General features: G+C 43.0%; 1 protein-coding gene across 7 annotated transcripts; it reads left to right on the plus strand.

Moving 5' to 3' along the window:
- Nucleotides 1–3,243: 3,243 nt before the first annotated feature.
- On the plus strand, nt 3,244–14,201 carry SLC7A13 (solute carrier family 7 member 13). 7 transcript variants are annotated; one of them, XM_019726261.2, is made up of 5 exons: nt 3,248–4,050; nt 7,760–7,891; nt 12,697–12,840; nt 12,979–13,064; nt 13,594–14,201. In XM_019726261.2, the coding sequence occupies exons 1-5, from the start codon at nt 3,366–3,368 to the stop codon at nt 13,870–13,872; spliced, it is 1,326 nt and encodes a 441-aa protein (XP_019581820.1). In that variant the 5' UTR covers nt 3,248–3,365; the 3' UTR covers nt 13,873–14,201. The 7 variants fall into 7 exon arrangements, with proteins under 7 accessions (XP_074175150.1, XP_074175152.1, XP_019581820.1 ...); XM_074319050.1 differs by having other exon boundaries at nt 3,250–4,050; nt 12,979–13,058; XM_074319051.1 differs by lacking the exon at nt 12,697–12,840 and having other exon boundaries at nt 3,247–4,050.
- The last annotated feature ends 4,198 nt before the right edge of the window (nt 14,202–18,399 follow it).

The following is an 18,399-nucleotide window of genomic DNA, read 5'->3' on the forward strand; positions in this document are numbered from 1 at the left end:
TGTCCTGTCTTGTAGCCATTTTTTCTTAATGTCTGGTTTGCCTTTTATTAGTATTGCCGCTCCACTCTTTTCTGGGTATTGTTTCCATTATACGGAGCGTGCCAAAAAATGTATGCACATTTTAAGAAAGGGAAAAACTGTATGAACTGTAATACTCAATATATACTAACACAAGATGAATATAAGTCGCGTTTGACTTCTGCAATTACAAGAGGTTTGACTTCAGCAATTACCATCAGCATCCAGACACATGATTTCGGCGAACTACTGCTTGAGCATAGATAACATCGCTTAAAATGTGTATATATTTTTTTTTGGCATCCCTGGTATATCTACTTGTGTCTTTTTACTTTTAACCTATCTATGTCTTTGAATCTAAGGTGTCACTTATAGACTATATATAATTGGATCTTTTTTAAAAAATTCATTCTCCCTGTGTCTGCATTTTGGATCAGAGCATTTAATTATTTACATTTAATGTAACTACTGGTAGGGTGGGACTTATGTCTGCCGTTTTGCTATTTGTTTTCTATATGCCTTTTTAGTCCTCTGTTCCTTCATTGCTTCCTTCTATTGTGATAAATAGGTATTTTCTAGTGTACCATTTAAATCTGCTTATTGTTTCTTTTACTCTTTTTTAAAAGTTATTTTCTTAATAGTTTCCCTGGGGATTATAACTTGCTTAACTTAAAGCAATCCAGTTTAGATTCATATTGACTTAGTTTCAATAGTTTACAGAAATTTTGCACCTTGTACACTCAGAACAGCAGGACCACTAGGAAATGTGTGTCTGTATTTGTCTATTTATCTATAGCCACATCTGTAAATCTATATCTATCAAGATCTATTTATCTTTATCTATCTGTATCTGAATCTCTTTTTCTATCTCTATCTAACTACATACCTATATGAATTAAAAGGATTTGTTATAGAGACTTGACCTTAGGCAATGGTGGGAGCTGGTTAAGTCTCTGTTAAGGCTGCTGTCCCCATGTCTGGGGCGACAGATGGTACTGGGAAGTCAAAGTTCCGGTGACCCGGAACGGGTGATGGACATACAAGTGAGGGGAATGAGACCCAGCTGGACCCCACGGGTGTGAGTTGGAGCCCATAGGACGTACTGAGACCTGCATCAGTTCTCATGACCGCTAACCTTGAAGGTGTGGCTATTTTGCAGCAGCGGGAGCCCGTGGTCACAGATGGAAACACACGCGTGGCCTGGAAGTGGCAGGAGCTGGAGGACGAGCTTGCTGCAGGTGAAGTAGGGGCCATGATCGCCTCCCGCTCACGACAATGAGGAGAGCTCGCACACACGTGACCGTTAGCAGCGAGGTAAGTGCGCCATCGTGTGTAAGACAATGGACGGTGTAAAAGAAAAATGGCACAGAACACTCGGTAAAGCCGGCGAGACAGAGTTTATCCGAGCTCCCGCAGTGGGGGAGAGAGACTTCGGTCTAGAACTGAGCCCAGTTCCATCGCAGCGAAGACAGCTGGGGATTTATAGCCAATGGGCAGAGTGAGGGGTTCGGTGGATAGAAAATTATTTAGAGGACCTTGGTTAGAGAGCAGGGCTGTGGGTATTCTTGCTAAACAACGCTTTGCAGGCCCGGACGAGGCCTGGTTGAGTCCCGGGCTCAAAGGAACATGACTAAGGTTTGGACAAGTTGGGGTTCCTTGTCAGTGTGAACTGTCAAAATAACGGCTGTGTCATTTCTGCTCTCCAACTTTCACACAAAAATCTTCCTTACGGTCCCTTTTCGCTGAGAAATTTGGAAATGTCACTCAGCCTAGCCAGAGTGATCACCCCAAAGCCACCACCCTCCTGTTGGAGGGCCACAGCTCTTCTCTCGTCTTTTCCCTGGGAGAGAATGCCTCACTTTCTCTCCTGGAAGCAGACAGGTAAGTGGGAGAATGATTGGAAGGACATTGGCTAACTCTGCCCCTGCTTCTACTTTGTTTCTACCTTTTTATTTTTTTAAGAGTGAAATTGTATTTTACTCTCTTTTTAAACATCTTGCTGTGGTAAGAACACTCAGTGTGAGATCCGTCCTCGTAACAGATCTTCAGTTGGCGACAGGCACAATTGCAGCATACCTGCAGGGCTTATTCCTCTCACTTTGGTGAAACTTGAAGACTATTGATTAATAACACCCCATTCCACCCTCCCTCCCAGCCCCTGGTAACCAGCATTTCGCTCTTTGATTTTATGAATGTGACTATTTCAGGTAGCTCGTATCAGAGAAGTCATACAGTACTTGTCTGTCTGCGACTGGCTCACCCCATGTACTTTGTCTCGACCTTAGGTGAGCTTTCTGGTCTCCTCCCTCACTCCCAGGTCCTTGCTGTCTGGGACGGGAGGGAAGCATGGTTTCATTGGGGACGTGGACCTGGTCCTGTTTATTGAGATCTATACAATCTTATCAGTGGATTTTCTTGGATGTAAGCTGACAGAAAATAGCCAGTTTACCCACAACCGAGGCAAAACCAGAAACATTTTCATTTACTCTGAGAGGATAGTTTGGAAATAATTTACTTACGAGGCTGGTGTGTGCTCCAAGACTGTGGGGCTTTGGAGATACTCGGGACAATGCTTTGCATAGTCAAGTCAGCATGTGTAAGCGCGCCGAACGCCCTGCCTCCGTCCGCCCGTCCATGGCGTCAGGCCTTCTGTACGTGCTGTCCTCACCTTCTGCCTGTGACCCAGGCTACCGGGGTGGTAAATGGTTAAGGGACGGGGCTTAGGCTGCAAGGTGTTTCACTCCCTGGCTTCGTTAATTGGCTTCCATAAGCCTGATGAAAGGTAAATACTTTGTTTCTTGAAGGTTTAATGATAAAAAGTGGGAGGGAGAGGGAGTAGAGTAAGTGAGAGGCTCGTGAGCAAGCTAATTCCCCAACATCCAGGCCAGGAAGTCATAGCCGCTTTCTAAAGTTGAGACATTTAAGAATCAGAGTCTTCTTATCTTACTTAAGAGTTGTGGGGGCAACCACACGTTATAAGATGAATGTTTCTGGAGAAAGGAACTGGGAATGGCCTCGGGAAGGAGTGACGCTGAGCAGGAAGCTCCTGTTTTGGCTGTAGTCCCGGTCTTATTTGAAATTCCTTTTTCCATCTGAATGTATTATTTTGATAATAATTAAAAAGAAACCAGCCAAACTAAACTCCTGCAAGTAACCTTATCCTATTTTACTTGGATGCATCACCTATACTTTGTTAATGATTGAAAGTAGGTTACATTAAACGAAGGTGGGACACAACAGACGCCACTGCTTTATTTTAGAGCCTCCATGCACGTCCTTTTCAGCTGGATAGGCAGGGAAATTCAGAAACTGGCTTTTATGTAGACTTTTGAAAGTCTTCAGTTACAATGGATACAGGGAAGACGATACAGCTCAAGAGAGTGTTTGGGTACGGCTGGGGCACGAGTTTTTTGATCGTCAATGTCATAGGGACAGGGATTTTCGTGGCCCCCGGTGGGGTGCTGAAGTACTCCTGCATGAACGTGGGGCTGTCCCTGTGTATCTGGGCCGTCTGCGCCCTGTTGACCACAATGGACGCCCTGTGCTCCGCAGAGATAGGCATCAGCTTCCCGTGCAGCGGGGCTCACTACTATTTTCTCAAGAGATGCTTCGGCAGCTCCGTGTCTTTCCTGAGCCTCTGGACCACCTTGTTTGTGGCGGCGGGGCTGGCCGCCAGCCAGGCCCTGCTCCTGGCCGAGCACACCATCCAGCCTTTCTACCCCAGTTGCTCGGCCCCCCAGCTGCCCAAGCAGTGTCTGGCGCTGGCCTTGCTGTGGCTCGTGGGCATTCTGAATTCTCGGGGTGTGAAAGAGGTGACCTGGCTCCAGACGGCCGGCACCGCGCTGAAAGCGCTCATCCTCGGCCTCATCTCCCTAAGTGGACTGGTGCTGCTGCTCAGAGGGAGGAAGGAGAATGTGCAAAGGTTTCAGAAGGCTTTCGATGCCGAGCTCCCGGAAGCCTCGCAGTTCATACAAGCTGTCTTCCAGGGACTGTTTGCATATTCAGGCGCGGGATGCTTAACTTTTATTGCAGGTAATTAACAGTCCATTGAGAACAATAGCTCAGGCCATGACTTAATTGCATACAGCAGGAAATGTATATCTTTTATTATATTTTGAATTTTATTTTACATAAGTGAGTCCATTTTTTTGTTTGTTTTTAAATTCTTTGTGGCTTTCTAAATCAGGTCAAAACATGCCAGCCGTGCACTTCCCCACCTACTCCTAATTTTTCCCTCCGTGTATGCCAAAGTACTTACTTTACTGAACAACTTCTGTTTTTCAGCTTTCATTGCTGGGACTACAGATAGGGGCGCTCCGTGCTAACCTCGTTTCCTTTCTGTTAATAGATGAATTCTGGGGTTGTGGGAATAACCCCGCCCATGGACCTGCGAATCCAGGAAAGGGCACGCCAGTGCCAGATGGCATTTGTGCGGTGGTGGGCGTGGTACACTGAGACTCCTGAGTATTTTCAGAGAGACGAGAATCGCAGAGCTCCGCTGCTCTGAGCCGGGTTAAATACTCTTCCTTTCTACGTCAGGACAAAAGTTCTCTCCATTTTTTAAGTCAGGCTGTTTCCTTGAATCCTATTCATAGCCTTTCTCTCACACCACCTTGGGGACCGTTCACATTTATTTATTTCATTTTTCTCGACTTCAATCTTTTTACCAGTTCTTTTCCAGGACATTTAAACATGAAATAGACTCTACCCTTAAGCCAAGTTTTCCTTTATTTTTTGGACTGATGTGTCCTCCATTCATTAAATAATTCAATCAGCAGATAACATTGTCAACACTGACTATTTTTAAAACCCTTGAGGCATTAGTGCCTTAAGATGAGTAAGAGGTATTCCGTACCTTAAAGCGGCTTACCTCTCGTAGAAGAGCCAATCCCTGGACTTCGCTCTGGCCCTGCCTCTCACCAGCTGTGGGAAGTAGCTTTACGCTCTGGACTTACTTTTTTCTTTCCTCCTTCATCTGAAAAAATGGGCATCATGGCTCAAAATCACTGTCATTCTGTGCCTTATAAACAAGTAATGGTTTGATAGGATTTAATAACTGGCTCTGAGAGAATAATATAATTACTATGGAAATTCAGTAGAGGGTCAAATCACCTTTTGCTGTGTCATCCACTGGAAAAGGTGACAATTTTAATTGAATCCAAAACATTATAGCGGTAGAAAAATACGAGTGAAGCTGTAGAGACCAGAAACATGCAGGTGCCTCTAAGGCATGGCAGGTAATCTTGGGCGACGGCAGAATGCTTTGCACTTGCTGGGCTTGTAATAGGCATGATTTCTAAGCACGTGCATAGAGAGAAGCAGGACAAAATGGCACAAGATTGGAGGCCAATGCCTGGAGGATGCCCGCTTTAGGTGGTAGGTGGAGAAGTCCTGATGCAGAAACCAGAGGACGTTTAGAGAATTCTGAAAGAAAATGACCACATGTTCCAAGAAGAGGGTGTAATGGACACAGTGAAATGCTGGTCACAAGCTGTTTCACTGACTAAGTCAGAGGTCGTTGGTGAACTCTGAGCATGAGTGGAACGTCAGTCTGCATGGAGTTAAAAAGTGAGGTATTGAGGAAAGGAAGCTACGAGAGAGGAGGTAACTCATTTGTACAATTTGTGATTCCACGGGCCACTGCGATTTGAGAGGCTGGTGTCGTTAGCTGATCTGTCTCTCACAGTATCTCTCGTTCTTTGGACGATAGAAGAGTTATCATTCTGTTTGAGCCAACTTCACCTCGTTCCACTGGCACAGATGTTCTGTTGCTACATCATTTTTCTCTGCTGAAAGTAGATTTCCAAAGTTTCCTCACCTATCAATTAGGATTCTCCCCAAGCCGCCGGCAGTAAACAAAAACTGGAGGAATTCCAGGGTATGCCGGGATTGTTAATTTACTTAATGCATTTTCAGTACAGCTAAGTTCTGAGCACCACCTTTACCTGCACAGTGGTGATTTGTAGGCAGCTGACTTTGCATGTTGTAGGAACATCCATTTTCTAAGTCCAAGACCAAGAATATTCACTACCTGTCTGGCCATTACAACCTTCAATTATGTTATGTTGTATTATATTCCTTACCTCCTCTCTATAAATCTAATACATAATGAGAAAGAGGAAAAGGCCCAAAGGAAAGTAGACTTAATCCTAAAAGTTGTCCTTTTGCGTGCTCAAAGCTTTAATAACCATATAGCCATTAATAACTTAGTAAGTACGGCAGTTGACGGGAATTTTATTATCCCTATATTTTACATGTCTCCCAATATACAGGTAAGGAAATTGAAGCCCTGACAGTCAGTAAATTGTCCAGAAACCCACGACTAGACAGCGTTTCAGTGAGCGCTTCCCCTTTCTTTGTTCTTCAAGTGCTTAATCCTCTCCTGTCAGTGTACGTATGCCATGGATGTCCCTTCCAACCCGGGCACGTGCAGATGGAAGAAAGATGACAAAAGTGTCAAAAGGCAGACATTTGTCAGTCAGGGGGAGCTGGCTGTAAGTAACAGAAACCCACATCCATTTGTATAAACAATAAAAGGAGAACTTGCTGGAAGAATATGCTGCATTTTGAAGGAAGACCTGAGCCACCAATGGCAGGAGCAAAAGGATGTAGGAAAACTGTAGCACGTAGGCAGCTAGGGTTCTCAGCTGCCTTCATTTTTTTTCCTTCTTTTGGCCGCCATTGCATTAATTTTTTCCTGATTCTCTCAGTTTTGTTGACATTGGGTTCAGTCTTGAGAGAAATCTCGGGTACGAGCATTGACTGGCTTTCGTGAGTCAGAGGCGTGTACCTGGTTTTATTACAGTGGCCCGGGCACAGGGTGACATGACAGTGCGTGCCCATAGCTCCAATGTTTCATTCTGTGCCAGGGGCCATTCTCAGAGAAGGGCCAAATGGGGGAAATAGTGTGACAAATGGGAAGTATTTGAGAATAAGAAGACTACCCTGGACAATCCATTCTACATGATGCTGAGTCGTGACCTTTTTTTTCTTTTTCGCATTTAATATTGACCGAAAGGGAAGGGAAGGCGCCTACAGGGACAGCAGATTTGTGACTGATTCATGCTATGAGAACACTTTTGCTAGCCAAGCAAAGTTTTCTCTCCTGTTTTCCCGCAAGTTATGATTCGCTGAGATCTGAAGGAAGAGCAAAGGTTAAGTAGGCAAGGAGGAAAGCAGAGAATGGACCCTGTGGGTGTGAGGAACACAGAGAGCACAGGGGCCCCCAAACTGTCACGTGACATCGTCCCACAGCATGTCGTCTCTTATCACGGGGACCCGTACCCTAGTCACAATTTTAGCTTTGATTTCTGTGACTATTGAGTTACTCTGTAGTGCCTCTTCTTGTGGGCAGGCTTTGCCTGTGCAGACCCAGCGCCCAGACTCAGGGCTTTGTACTGAACCAAGGAGGCTGCACCCACAGGTGGGCTCCACCCCACACGGGGTCCTATGGGCTCCACCTTCATTCTCATGTTTCTGTTTTCCTGCGGTCGGTTTACCATCTATGGGGAAAGTGAAGACATTTCCCCTTTTCTTAGTTTAGCACCAAGCTCAGAAAGGAGGTGGGTGTGTAGCAGTTCACGTGTGTGTGTGTGTGTGTGTGTGTGTGTGTGTGTATGTGCAGCGATGGTGGTCGGGGTGGATAAGAATCCAGCCGGACACTTGCTACAGGGAGCGATTTTAATGATAATTTTAAGATGTAATTTTTACCAATCGTGATTTCGCTTTTTGTGTGTCGTAGGGGAGCTGAAGAAACCCAGAAAGACAATTCCAAAATGCATACTTACCGTGATTCCTCTGGTGACTGTCGTTTATTTACTGGTTAACATTTCCTACCTGACTGTTCTGACCCCCAGGGAAATTCTCTCTTCAGGTTTGTATTCAAATGACTAATAAGGACACTTCTGGGCCTTTCAGGATACGTGAAGTATCACCTTCCCGTGGGGACTATTTGTTTTTTATTATTTTATTTAGAGCGTCAGCTTGTAATTTTTGAAAATAACGAAGGGGCCAAAGAGTATGACTTGACTTAGAGAAGAGTCTCCTATGTGAGCTCAGTGATGAGTTTCCTGATAATGTGGAGAAGTACGTTAGTGCTGGTGCGTGGGGAAAGCTGGGTTCCTGCCATGATCCGTGCAGACCAGAGCGAGGCTGTGTGATCAGGGTTTATATCCGCTACAACTTTCACAACATCGATTTTCCTAACGTTCTCCTAGGTGACTTACAGGCTGATACACTTGAAAGGTAGGATATTAGCCGCTAAAAGAGTAGATGATAATGGCCAATCGATGCTTTTAATTTGTATTATTAATATGTAATATAATATTGTTTATCGTAAATAACTCTGATTTATGGTTATGGGCAATGGGCCCTGAATGTATTGAAAATATGAGTCAGTGATAACTATTTTAGGGCCTTAATTGTAGAATAAAGAATGAAAGAATAAAATATTAAAAAAATAAACATATTTACAAATGAATAATAGATTCTAGAAATCCGAGGACATTTGGAAAGAAATGAGAAACAGGGAGCATAACAGTTTCCTCACAGCAGCGTGAAACCTTCTGAGATAAACTATTGTCCAGTATCTTTAGGACGGCCTGACCTCAGGTATCCCCTACAGTCTGGGTAAGTCTGTGAGGCACTGGTGGTCAGTCTAAGGGACATGCACTATAAAAGTCCTGACACTTTGCCCTGACTCCTGTGTTACTGCTGGGCTGGAAGTGCGGTAAGCCTGGGACCAGCGTTGTGTCCTCACGGTCTGCTCGCTTAGGGACCTGGAAACTAGGTAGCATCAAGAGGATTTGTGGGAACAAACCAATGCTAAATTGGATAAGAATAAGCCATGATCTATTAACTCCTTTGGTGATGCAGAGAATAAATTCACAAGGTAATTCTGGGTGTGATGAGGGCTGCTGGTCAGCTGGCCTGGCGGGTACGGTTCATTGAAGTGGGCGTCTGTTAGGGCTGCCAATGCACTGGCCATACTGGTGGTTAAAAAATTATGAAGATGTCCTCTGGTGTGTCACAATGATTGCAGCCCGTCTGTGGGTGGTGCCATAGTTTTGGCATGTGTAGAACATCCGTGAGGTGTTTCGACTATAATTGCTTATAATTTAGTTTACTCTTTTAGGCACTTAATCCTTAGACCTTGTTTAAATGCTGAAATACTTTTTTTTAAAATTCATGGATCAACCTTTTATTGTATTGGGAATTTAAACTAAGAAAATCAGAGCCATACATGAAAGATGTATGTATAGGGCAACCCATCATAGCATACATAGGAGAGCAAAAACATTACAGATCCCAAAACATCCAACACATTCGGATTGCATAAATAATTGATGAAAATCCATATAATAGACCATTCTGAGCTTCTTCAAAGATCACATTGTTGATGAATACTTAAAGTAAAGGACAGTGTTTATGATGTAATAATGAGCGAAAAGGCTGCATCTGTGTTACGATGTAAAACAGAAAGTAAATAGCTAAGAGTAGGGAACTGCCAGAATGACATTGTGGGTGATTTTGCTTGATTCTTTATTGAATTTTCCATATTTTCTTTAATGAACTGCATGATTTATACAAGAAGAAAAAATTAGAAGCAATAGAATTGGATTTCTGAAATAAGGAATTTTATGCACTAAGGGTGAACGTTTCCATCAAATGGGACTATTTAGAAGACGTGAAAAGTTCATAAGGAACGAAGAGTATCTAGGATGTGGCGTGAATGGAACGCTACATTTTTTTTGATGGGCGTTGAAAAAAGTTATACCCACCTGTGATACGTATCAGACTCTGTGGTTTACATAGAAAAAGAACCAGTGAAATTAGTCACGTAAGGTTTCTGTTTGTGTCACTGTCACAGCCCTGACCTATTTCTTCACTGATTTGTTGAGGGGAAAAAAAAATTAGCCTTCACTTGGAATAAGTTCTACAACAGAGAGGGAAACAGTGTCCCTCTGGAGTGAGCTGTGTGGACATGTCCCAGTGAGGGCCTGTTCCTGGCTTTTTCAGCCTGAGGCTTTCAATGCTCCTGCCATCCTGGGAACGCACTGCCCCCAGGGGCTCCCGTTTGGTGTTCTTGGGGGGTTCCCTGTTCTAGTTAGAACTAGAGGATGTTGACGTAGGAAAAGATCATCTAAGACAGTAAGTAAGTTGTGGGCGCAGAGGCCCGGGAGGGCTCCCTGACGGAAGCAGCCTGCTGTAGCTGGCCAGGCAGGTGTGGTAGAGAATTTCAAGAGGACAGTGAGATGTTAGGCTCCCCTGTTGGTCTATTGGTGCAGTCATTCATCGGTGGAGGGACATTTGTGAAAAAGCCAGGAACAGGCCTCACTGGGACATGTCCACACAGCTCACTCCAGGGGGACACTGTTCCCCCTGTGTTGTTGAGCTTATTCCAAATGAAGGCTCCTTTTTTTTTTCCTTAACAATCAGTGAAGAAATAGGTCAGGGCTGTGACAGTGACACAAATAAAACCTTACGTGACTAATGTCACTGGTTCTTTTTCTATGTAAACCTCAGAGCCTGATATGTATTACAGGTGGGTATAACTTTTTTCAACGTCCGTCAAAAAAAAAAAAAAAGTAACATTCCATTCACACCACATCCTAGATACCTTTAGAAAAGGTACAGACCTTTGACGCACAAGTGCCACTGCTAAGAATTTACCCTAAGAGGAGAATTGCACAACTACCAGACCTAGAGCCATGAATGTGTTTGTTAAAGCACCTTCTATATTAGCAAAAGAGTGGAAACAACCTAAAAATCCACCAAGTCAAAAATTGGTAAATAATTTAGTTTACAGTTATGTAATGGAATGCTGAGAATCCTTTAAAATAATGAGATGGATGCATATGTACTGGTATGATCAAGGTATATTGAGAAGTGAGAAAAGCAAGTGTAAGCATACACACACATGCGGACACACAGACATACCCCTCACAGATGCTTATATGTGCCTAGAAAATTCCTGGAAGAATATCCAAAAAGATGTTAATAGTTCTTGCATCTGGGGTGTGTGCATGAGGGATTGGCAAAGAGAGGGACATTTACTCTTTTACTTCGTGTGTTTCCATGCTATTTATTTTACTTTTTACCAGAAGCATATACAATATCATTTCTAAAAGAAAATAAATGACATAAGGAAAGGAATGAAAAAGTCACTTATGGGATTGAGAGAAAGATTATGTAGCAGAGCTGAGCTCACACCTCCTCGACTTATAACCGACCAGGTTTGTAGAATCCACGACGGGAAATCAAAGGAGAACAGGGTTCACGGCTGGAAAGAGGCATTTCTGGAATGTGTCTGAAAGTGGAAAATGGATGGAGGGGTGGGTGTCCAGGGGGAATGACCGACTCTACCTTATTTGAAATGAACAGTCAGTGAGACGGGAGATGTTTCAAAACAACAGGAGATGTTTCTTTGTAGGAAAGCACTAAACGGAAAAGGGAAAAATAGTACTTGAGGCAAGTGGAAAATGGGTTTAAAAATAAAGATTTTTAAGAGCCAAAACCATGGATGACATTTTAATTTTGCCGTATCGAAAAAGTTTTCCTATTTGTGATAAGCCACGGCACTGATGTCCTGGAGACCCCCCGGGAAACCAACCTTGACACCAGCGACAGTGGCCCCCAGGGATGCTAGATCTTGCTGTCAGTCGTCCCCCTGAAAGACTGTCTGTGTGTCTGAGTGATCTGTCCTGCTTATAGCGACATAATGCGAATTAGACCCGAATCGATTCTCATAAGCAATGGGTGCTTGTCTCAGTGGTGCCTTTTATGTTTACTGACTTATAGGGAAATACTGCTCAGAAGAGCTCTTCACCTTTAAGTAACGGAATCAGAATCTTCTCTAAGTGTTGGTCGATTGCAGTGTTTCTCAGGCTCAGCACTAGACAGTAGCTTGCAGGGGGGCTGCCCTGTGCATTGAGGGGTGTTCAGTAGCGTCCTTGGCCTCCACCCGCTAGGGGCCAGGCGTAGCCTCCGACCTCCCCAGGTGTGACCACCAAAAACGTCTGCAGGCATTGGCAAATGACCTCTGAGTGCAGTCACCCCAGCTAAGAACCTGGTCTGTGCTTTAGACGATTGCCCACCTGTGAGAAGTATTTTAACTAGTGTGTAATGTGCTTTCTCTGTCTGCATGGTTTGTTTTTATTTCTGTTAAGTATTTCAAATTGCCCTATGATACGGGGCCTCTGTCCGTCTCGTTCCTGTGTTGGCCGCATTGCACGGTGCTTTTGGACTCTGGCCGCGACTGTCAGCACTCGGTAAAACAGTTTTAGAAAATCAGCATGCATTCAGTCACCCATGCCACACAATCCATTCATTTCCCAGGGCTGTTGAAAACTTCCACTACGTCTGTCACTGAGTGAAGTATCAGTGCTATAGAAAAGAAATGAGTGATCCTCTCCTTACGAAGGAAAGTTCCTGGTCTAGTGAGGAAGACGTATAAGATGATAACCATGTATGATACAGTATGATGGGGTGAAACTGGACCACGCGTGCATATGTGTTATGCACGTGTGCAATAGAGACACAAACCGTGACATTAAGCAGCATTCAGTTTTCCCAATTACTGCTTAAATTTCTCGCGTTCCCTTTGAAATGATTTCTAAAGGTTTATCATCAGTTCCGCGTTTTTCATACATGCCTTTTGTGTGCTCTGTTTTTCTGCAGACGCTGTGGCTATTACTTGGACAAACAGAGTTCTCCCCTCATTAACATGGGTCGTTCCTTTCGGCATTTCGGCCTCGTTATTTAGCAACCTCCTGATTAATATATTTCAGTCATCAAGAGTAACATACATCGCGGGCCAAGAGGGTCAGCTACCTTTGTTATTTAATACGCTTAATAGTCACTCGTCCCCGTTAATATCGGTGCTACTGCTTGTCACGATGGCCTCTATTGCGGTTGTCTCGACAAACCTAATTGATTTGATAAACTATCTTTATTTTGTAGTTTCTATTTGGTCTGTATTATCAATGATAGGAATACTAAAACTGAGATTCCAGGAGCCCAATCTACCCAGACCTTATAAGGTAAAAGTGAGTTCTCTAATTTTTTTTTCTTTTCTGTGTGAAATAAAATGTATTGAGTGTAATCCTGTTTGAAGACTCTATTCGGAATATCCATGAGTAGATCTTTTTACCACTAACAAATTGTGAAACACATACAGGTAATCTGGTCACAGTTTTAATTTTCATTTTTGTTGGGGAGATTCTACTCACTATAAAATTGCTTAGGATCTGTTAGGCTTATCAGAGAGAAGGACAGACAGATCATCACGTGTCTCTTGACCAGAGATGACTTTGTTCACATGTGTGATAATATCCTCTGTCCTGAAACATCCACCTAATTTCATCACTGATCAATGCCATCTTTTCATCTTTACTTTTAACCTCTTTCAACATCCTAACGAAACCAGATTTACCTACACGCATACAGAATTACCCCATTTTTCTATTATTAGCTTAAATCTTATTATTATTTTTTTTTGTTTATATAAATATGCAGGTATCTTATATGGCTTTTCATATCTAATTTTTTTTTTTTTTTTAATTTTGCTTTTTCCAGGTGTCTTTGCCATTTCCATTGGTAACGATGGCCATCAGCCTATGCTTGGTTTTGGTACCTTTGGTGACGTCCCCACACATGCATTACATCTATGTGTGTCTCTTTATTCTCAGCGGACTTCTGTTTTATGTCCCTTTCGTGTATTTTAAATTGAAGTTGGTTGGGTTTGAGAAGATGACATGCTATTTACAGTTGCTCTTTAATATTTGCATCCCTGATGTGTCTGATGAACAGGTGTCAGAAGCACAAACTGTCAGCAAAAAACTAGCCAAATTCTAACATCATGCCAAATTCCAAGTAAGATTAAGCACATGTTGGAGAATTAATGATGAAATGCCTAGGGTAACTTTTTTAGTCGAATGAGATAATATGTATTTAAAAAGTGCCCAGGACGGTACCTAGCTGTAAAAATCACACAGAAATTGTTTTGTATAACTGTTTTGTTTGGCTAAAAGCTGAAGTCTTGGTTTTGCATTGCTTGATTGATATATTGATGATATCTCTCCTAGTCTTCCTTTTTTTTCTTGCAACCCACCCCTTCTCTTCTGATTTGTGGGGATCTTGTAATGAAAGTTAATGGTTAAAAATAAAAAAAAGTATTCTCTTCATTTTTCCCGAGTCGTTCTTTTGGTGCCAAGTAGCCCCATTTGTCTTGTCAGCATTTCCCCTCTACTGGTATTTTTTTCAACCTAAAAGCGATTTTAGAAGCAAGAGTTTTGAGGTTTGTTTCCTTTGGGATCGTTTTCCTTAAATTCAGAGGTGCCTTAGCAGAACAGCTTTACTATGTCTTCATTTGACTGAAATGTGGCCTATCTTCCATGACGCTGTTGTGTGGCTAATGTGTGTGTGGCAGAGGGCTGAGCGGATGGCATTCCTAGAGTAGCATCCACCCAGTATCATTCAATCTAAAAAATCCGTCTGCTTAGCTTAAAGTTGTAGAGGATTGGGGTTGGAGATGTGCTCTCAGAAGGCAGAGAGGCCGTATGGGAAGAGGGTCCATGACCTTTGCTAGCCGACTCTGCTCCCCGTCCCTCTTCATCCCTCAGAGGTGGTAGTCACAGATGTCACAGGACTTGTCAAGTCTGAGAACCCATCCCCTGATGTGATGGCTTAATTTCTGTGTCACCCCTGGCTGGGCCACTGTGCTCAGATACCTGCGCAAACATTATTCTCGATATTTCTGTGAGGGTGTTTTTTGGATGTGATTAACGTTTAGATCAGTGGACTTTGTGGAAAACAGATTGCCCTCCATAATGTGGGTGGGCCTCAACCAATCAGTTGAAGGTCTAAACAGAAAGACTGACCTTCTCTGAGCAAGAAGGAATTCTGTCAGGAGACGGCCTTTGGACTTGAACTGCAGCATTGATTCTCCAGCCCGCCAGCCCACACTGCGAATTTTGGACTTGCCCACTTCCATAATCGTGTGAACCAATTCCTTAAAATAAATCTCAGTACCTCCCTCTCCTTCTTTTGCTTCTTCTTCCTTTTCCCCTCCTTCCCCTGTCCGTTCCCCTCTCCTTCTGCCTGTGTATACACATCCTCTTGGTGCTGTCTCTCTGTAGACCCCTGATTTTCTCAACCAACTTAGATACTCTGTTGTTGCTCACAAAAGATCTCCCTCCCATGTCTTCCCACTCCACCCCCTTTCAGCATTTCATTAACATGCCTCAACCTCCAACAATAACAGATTGAAGTTAGCAGGTAGATACATCCATTTGTATCATCCTACTTATTGATTTCCCAAGACTGCTGCCCACATGGGCCTTAGGGCTCAACTGTAGCCCCACCTGCACCTCATGTGACAGTGGCCTAACATTCCCATCCAAAGGGCTTCCCGCCCAGTGTGTGGCAAAGTAACTCCCGGGCTTTGCTTCCAGAGAGTCACGTGCATTCTGCAGATTCAAGATCAGATCTACAGATCTGACCCCTATTACAAGAAAGCTTAACCATCTACAGCACCCCCAGAAAGTAACTCACCCCCACCCCACACTTGGTGGCCCTGGGGTCACTACCTGTTAAAGATGCTCATTCTGTCGTTGGACAGCTCTGCCTTCCCACCCTACCTCCGTGTAAAAAAGCCACAGTCATTTTGTGGCACAAAGTTTCAGGATTGTATTTCTAAATAAGGGGTGCCTGTTACCTTAAGATGACAGGAACAATTGAGCTTCCCTGTATTTAGTTAGAAGAATAAAGTGAGTCATTCCTCAGGCCCTCCCAGGTGCAACAGAGGACAAATCGAGGCTTTCTGGATCTTTTACTGCTAAGTGTGTCGTTAGAGGAACTCAGTTTAGTTCTCTCCAGCCATTGGAAGATGCCCATTTTGTTTATTATTAATACAGGGTATTGAGTTAATATTTACCTAATGAGTGTGGCGCTGAGAGCTTCTTTCCATTTCTGTAAAATACATAAGGATCTCGCCAATCTCCCCGTTTATGTTCACTTTTACTGGCATAGCACTGTTTGGACAACCCTCATTGCTCATTTATATTGTTGAGACAGTCTCCTAACTCAGTGACCCCGCAACCTGACCTCTTATGAGAATCATGAAAGAGGATTCGAGGAACATAGATTCAGGGCCCTTGGCAAATATACTTCGGTAGGGTGAACCCCCAACCTTACTATTATTGTGTAATATAAACGTATTAGGAAAGTAATGTATTCTCATTATAGAAGATGCAGCTATTCACACATGTCTATAACAAAATAGTAAGTATGCACTTGGGAAGTCTTGTTCTATTCCGATGTAAATTGGTAAAAGTGGTATATGAACTTATAGTTCTGTCTCTGTAAAGTTGGGCGTGCATGTATACTTTTACACACGCATTCCGTTTTTTAAATAAATAGAATCATATCATTTGTAATACTTTGAAACTATTTTCTAATCTGCCAGTCTGTATCATAATGCAGATATTATTTCCTGACTCGTTTGTTTTCCTCACTTACCACTGTATCTGGAGTTCTTTCCATGTCATTATACCCAACGATGCTTTACTCTTTCTACTGGCTGCTTAGTGTTCTGAAATGTAGTCAGTTTTTATTGATTCCTATGAAAAATAACGCTAAAATCAGCAGCACTGTGCATATAACCCTGCACTTGGATGTCAATGATTGTTTTGGAGAGGGAGATTTTTAGCAGTGATGTTGCTCCAAGTGTTAACTTTGAGATATTACCTAATCATCTCCCAATAAGCCTTTACCTACCCACTCAACTCGCACTATCGCAGTGCAGATAAATAACAAATTATCTGAATTTTGCCAAATTAATAGCTCATGTTTGAGTATATATTTTGCATTTCTTTGCTTATTAGTAAGGATGGCTGTTTTTTCTTTGGTGTTTGGACCTCCTGGGCTGGTCTTCTGGTTTTCTTATCTTTTCGCTCCTATTTTTCATCTTGATTTGTTTGTTTATTTTTACTCTTCCTGTCTGGAGATGTCCTCATGTTTCCCCTTTCTCTCATTGTAATTATGTTTTTAATTTCCGAGGTCCTGTTTGTGTTACTTTTTAACAACATAATTGTTTTGGCTAGCGGATGCAGTATCTTCACTTCTATTTCTGTTCTCCATGTTAGACTAGATGTGTCGTCAGTCTTAACCATCTGCTCATAATTCATATTAAGGAAACAAAAACGTTGACAGGAAAGTCTGAATGTATGCACAAGGCTTACACACTTTCAGACTGACTGACTATATGATGATCGGGGTGGGCCCGGTGTTAGAGAACCCCCGAAGTCCGAATTTGTAGATCTTGCATCTCGGATTGGCCAGGTTCCCCAGAGAAGCCTTCAAACCTTCTTCCAAAGGACAAAGCTCCAGCTGCTGGAGACTTGACGCTGAGCTGGGGACTGGCAGTGGAGAGGGCCGGCTCAGCCTTTGGTAACCAGCATGCATGTATAAGTGCATTTCGATCTCTTGTTTTCACATGGCACCTAGAGCTGCAGCTGTGTTGCCTGGTATCTCCCAAAATCAACTCGGTCCCCAGCACAGGAGCACTTGTGAGGGGTAGAGAGTAGGACGGGGAATCCAGAAATTATTTCCATTAATTATGTGATGCTTTTGAGCATTCCGTGGGGTAAGGCAGCTTGGTTCTTAGCTTTCCTACTTCTAGTCCAGGACCTCTATCCGCAGTCTGCTAAATCAGTTACCTGTCATGCATTTACTTTCCAGTTTCCAATATTTTGTAGCTCTCCAATTTTCCTCCTTCCTCCTGGGGTTATTTTAAAATTTGCTTTATTACAGTTTTAGTGGGATTCCAGAAGAAGGGGCTTAGAGAGATGTTTCTCCAGTCTGCTGTCTTAACCTAGAAGCTTAAGTTGCAATACATTTAAGAACTTAATAATACGTGTTGCAAAGTACTTGTTATAAATACAATGTCAGCCAAGAAATCTGAATTGATAAGACTACTCCTAATAGATTTTAAAAGAAAAGCGTTGAAAGGGGTTTGCCTTACAAGTCTTTGTTTCAAAGATGTAAATTGCGTTGAAACAAAAATATAATTTCCTCACTGTGTTTTGTGATTTAGTATAATGTCTTCTTCAATGGCTGACCCCATTCACAGCTTAAAGTTGGTGTCAGCCCATTTCCATATCGTTCACAAAACACAAAATCTACGAAGACATTCTGTAGTTTTCTCACTCCCAGGCCCACATTTTTAGGTTAACTGTTCACTCAGAATTTCTGCCTGGGTTAGTCTTATGGAGGACGATGTGTCTTGTGGCAAACTGGAAACTTCTGTATCGTAGGAGCACTTTAATGTAGGAAGGAGATCCTACCGGTTGCCCATTTCCCCCTTGCTAAGCAAAACTGACT

Source organism: Rhinolophus sinicus, linkage group LG14 (assembly GCF_036562045.2).
Source record: "Rhinolophus sinicus isolate RSC01 linkage group LG14, ASM3656204v1, whole genome shotgun sequence".
Taxonomy (NCBI): domain Eukaryota; kingdom Metazoa; phylum Chordata; class Mammalia; order Chiroptera; family Rhinolophidae; genus Rhinolophus; species Rhinolophus sinicus.

Excerpts from the sequence above, each read along its gene's own strand:
- SLC7A13 (XM_019726259.2), top strand. The coding sequence starts at position 3,366 with ATGGATACAGGGAAGACGATACAGCTCAAGAGAGTGTTTGGGTACGGC. Across the intron at positions 4,051-7,759 it reads ATGCTTAACTTTTATTGCAG|GGGAGCTGAAGAAACCCAGA; the intron begins GTAATTAACAGT and ends TGTGTGTCGTAG. Across the intron at positions 13,065-13,593 it reads CCAGACCTTATAAGGTAAAA|GTGTCTTTGCCATTTCCATT; the intron begins GTGAGTTCTCTA and ends TGCTTTTTCCAG.